The sequence below is a fragment of the Lissotriton vulgaris genome, unplaced genomic scaffold, assembly GCF_964263255.1.
Source record: "Lissotriton vulgaris unplaced genomic scaffold, aLisVul1.2 SCAFFOLD_235, whole genome shotgun sequence".
Taxonomy (NCBI): domain Eukaryota; kingdom Metazoa; phylum Chordata; class Amphibia; order Caudata; family Salamandridae; genus Lissotriton; species Lissotriton vulgaris.
The window spans coordinates 578,898-583,049 of NW_028253230.1; the positions used below are offsets into that span (position 1 = coordinate 578,898).

General features: G+C 39.7%; 1 protein-coding gene across 1 annotated transcript; it reads left to right on the forward strand.

Moving 5' to 3' along the window:
- Positions 1-1,616: 1,616 nt before the first annotated feature.
- Positions 1,617-2,549, forward strand: LOC147661096 (olfactory receptor 52D1-like). Its single transcript, XM_086951345.1, has one exon. The coding sequence runs from the start codon at positions 1,617-1,619 to the stop codon at positions 2,547-2,549; it is 933 nt and encodes a 310-aa protein (XP_086807471.1).
- The last annotated feature ends 1,603 nt before the right edge of the window (positions 2,550-4,152 follow it).

Here is a 4,152-nt window from a genome sequence, read left to right on the forward strand (position 1 = left end):
ATTCGGCTTGGCCGCTTGAACTTTTACACACCACTCGGTGATAACCCCATCTTGCCGGAGAGTTTTTAATGGCTCTAATATAGAAAGATGGAGTGCCGCAGCCTTGACTAAACTTGGAGTTTTTTTACCTCAACAGGGTTGGTTTGATTTGAAAGTCTTAGACAATGGTTTGGTTGAGATAGGAAAGACATTTTCAAGGTTTTACAAATTCGGGACCTTTGCATTAAAAAAAGGGGGTGGGGTCCGATAGGTTTCACCAACATTGAAATTATAGATAAACTTAGAAAAAAATGAAATTTATCTACTGGAGTTGTCTATAAGTTTTTTAATTCATTAATGCAAGATGATGTGGAAAATCAAGCTGCTAAATGGAAGGCAGAGAGTGGCGTCCCAGAAAATTAATTTTAGTACCAGCCAGACTTCAGGCTCAATACTATAAATTGTGCTTTTCGCTTTATTATATCCCTAAAAGAATTGCTAAATGGGGAACGGGGAGAGGAACCGTCTGTCCACGTTGCACACTATATCAAGCGGAACTAAGTAACATTCTTGCCACCTGTAATGTTTTGGACAATCTAAAACAAGAAATTACCAGTTTTTATAACAAAGACCTGGGGATTGCATGCTCTCTCTCTCCAACACTTTTCGGACTTGCGGTAGACAAGGACCTACAGGGGAATCCCGGGGAAAATTAGTGTTTATTGGCATGGCAATTCTGCGCCTATGCTTAAGATCTGCCTGGTTGGATCCTAACCCACCAGGGTTCCAACAGTGGCTCTCCTGATTACTTGCCAATTATAATTTCGAAAAAGCTATCTATGAAAGGAGGGGAACGCGCTCCCGAAACAAAGGTTGAGTAATTTGGGTCCCTTTGACTAGATGGTTTTTGATCAATGACTCATTGATGAAAAGTTTACCATAAACCTTTACATCAATCTGGAAATCTACCAAAGGGTGACCAACCCCCAGATGGGATGGGAGGGAAGGCAGGGTGGGGTGGGTTAAACCAGGTGGAAATTACTAATGCAATATTCTTGTTATGCCTTTATTGTATTTTCCCTTTATTTGATGTACGTAATGTATAATATTGCTGAATGTATTGATTCTATCTTTGCATTATTAAAAAAAATATTGAAAAGAAGTGGAAGTGTATCTGGACATAAATAGTCAGATTACCTTATTGACCCAAATAGCTAACCATGTCTGGAAATTGGGCAGTGAAGACTCAGGGATCAATCATTCTACCTGGAACTTTAACGTTTCAAAAGTTCTCATGCGTTAAATCAGGCGACCATATGCACTTAAAAAATCTGCTGATACTTTGCCTAGCCGACCAATAATTTCTTGCATTAAACAGGTTTTTTTATAGCTTCAATTCAATTCTTGTAACAGACATTTTATTGTCAAATTCATAGGGTCTCATATACTGTATTACACCACTAAGTTCGAAGTGAGGCACACTAAGGCTGACAAAGTGCATCTGGTTGCTGGAAAAACTCTTAGTGAAGAGATGAAAAGGCGTGTAAAGGGATTTCATTTTCAAAATTCAAATGTTTTCTGTTTCTTTACATGAGCTGTGGACAGTCTAGAATCTCTCCATGGAATCTTCACAACTGATGAGGTCAACTTTAAATAACAGCAGACACCCATCAACATTCCTCCTGTTGGGAATTCCTGGGATGGAAGACTGCTACAACTGGATTGCTATCCTATTCTGTCTGATGTACATTATGGCTCTGATAGGAAACTTCAGTGTGCTGCTTTTAATTGTATTTGTAAGCAACCTCCATGAACCTATGTACATTTTTCTGTCTATGCTGTCAGTCACTGACCTTATCTTACCTTCCTGTGCTTTACCTAAAACATTAAGCATATTCTGGTTCAATTCCAAGAGTATTTCCTTCCAAGGTTGCCTCACCCAGATGTTCTTCATTCATTTCATATACTGCTTAGAGTCTGCCATTTTGCTGGCCATGGCGTATGACCGCTATGTTGCAATATGCGACCCACTGAGATATGCAGTCAAGTTTACACATATTGTAATTAGGAACATTGCAGTATTAGGACTTGTCCGAAGTCTTTGTCTAGCAGTCCCCCTCACCTTTCTTCTCCACAGACTGTCCTACTGCCAAAACATTAATGTCCCCCACACATACTGTGAGCACATGGGAATAGCCAGGTTAGCTTGCTCTGATGTCACAGCGAATATCATTTATGGTTTGACTGCAGCCATTTCATCTGTGGGGTTGGATGCTGCATTAGTCTTTTCATCGTATGTTCTTATTCTCAGAACGGTCCTGAACATGAACTCGCAGCAAGCCCGCCACAAGGCTTTCAGCACCTGTACCGCGCATGCATGTGTAATTACATTCTTTTATGTACCAGCTTTTTTCTCTTTTTTTGCACATAGGTTTGGCAAACATATACCTCACAATGTGCAGATTTTTGTGGCTAACATTTATATCATCTTGCCATCAATGTTAAACCCAGTCATTTACAGTGTGAGCACAAAGAAAATTAGGCGGAGTGTGCTCAGACTGTTTTACTAAGAAGACTCATTATCTGGAAAGTGTGTCTCCTTCTTTGTGGCATGGAATTGCTTCTTTGCCAGCAGCCTCTCGGCAATACCATCATGTGGCTTTGAGTGGTTTGACCTCCCTGACTGAATTCTTAAATCTTTTCTCTCACATTTATTTTTGTTTGACATTCTCAGTTTCAAAAGCTATCTTCCAATTACTAGCATCTCTAGGTTTAAACAACCCATTTGACTCTCAGGAGTTTACTAATTACTGAAATACATATTTTCATACACTCTTTCCTTTTTTTTTTGTTTTATTTTATTGGAGTTCATGGTGCAGTAAGGAAATACATAGATAGCCACAAGCAAGGTATAAGAACATCTGATACAATTACATGATCGCTCATATATAAGCAGCTAAGAACACATTATTTCACGTGGGGATAAAAAAGAATACAGAAGATTTATCAATGAATATAACAATACAGTACATTTCAAGTTCTTATTCTATCCTCCAGCCATTTCTTAACCGGGGCCCATAATCGTCTTCCCATTTCTCATTTTTTAACACCTTTAAATTCATAGAGACCAGACTCAATATAATAAATGCCCAAGAATCTGGAGATCCACATCTGAAAAGACGAAGCTGTAACATCCTTCCATCTGGCCGAGATTATGATTCTGAGGACAGCGACCGACATAAAAACCAAAGCAGCCTCATCCTCTGTTAAAACCAGTTTAGAATCTGAGCCAAATAATATCAGTGTTGGGGATAGATCGATCTTATGACCTAGCAGCCCCTCCCAAAATGTCGTTATTCCATCCAGGGCGGGGGCCAGTCGCTCACAGGTAAAAAACATGTGTAATAAGTCTGCTTGCCCCTTATTGCATATCGGGCAGCAATCATCATTCCTAACACCCCAGGGAAATAGTTTAGCCGGTGTATGATACAAATTAAAAACTGTTTTAAAATATTGTGCTCGTAAGTTGGATGCCCTAAAGATCTTTTTATTTAAGCATAATGCTAGGTCCAAATCTACATCCGGGTTTCCAAATTTGATTGCCCAGTCACTTTCCACTTTTCCTACATCGTCCTGTAATCTGGACACCAGCATGTTATAAACATATTTTATCTTCCTACACCTTCTTCCAATGCCCTCAACCACAGTAAAGTCTGCAAGGGGTTTAAGCTTTGGCCTAAAAGCCTGTATGATACCGGAGATTTGACCATATATAAGCCATTGATTTGAAGAGAGGCCATATCTCCTTTGCATGTCCTCAAACCCACTTATCTTATCTCCTACCATTAGGTCTCCAATAGTCTTAACCCCCAAGCCCTTCCAGACTTGTAGGCTCCCATCATTACTTAACTGAGGAAAAAGGCTCGAATTTTCCAAAAGGAGAGAAGGGTTAATTTTAGGGACATGAAAGAATTTTAAGATTGATTTCCATACTTGCCATGCACCTAGCAAGATCTTAAACCGTGCCTTCCTATAGAACCTATATTCCAGTTCCGTCAACAGTAGACCAGTTGCTTTACCCCCATCAGTAGTTTGAAGATTGGAGGGGGACCCTGATTGTCTGTATTAGTCGCACCAGTGTCACTTTGAAACAGAATTGACATCTGGATTAGG

What these genes read in the sequence shown, in the direction of transcription:
- LOC147661096 (XM_086951345.1), top strand. Translation starts at nt 1,617, where the DNA reads ATGAGGTCAACTTTAAATAACAGCAGACACCCATCAACATTCCTCCTG.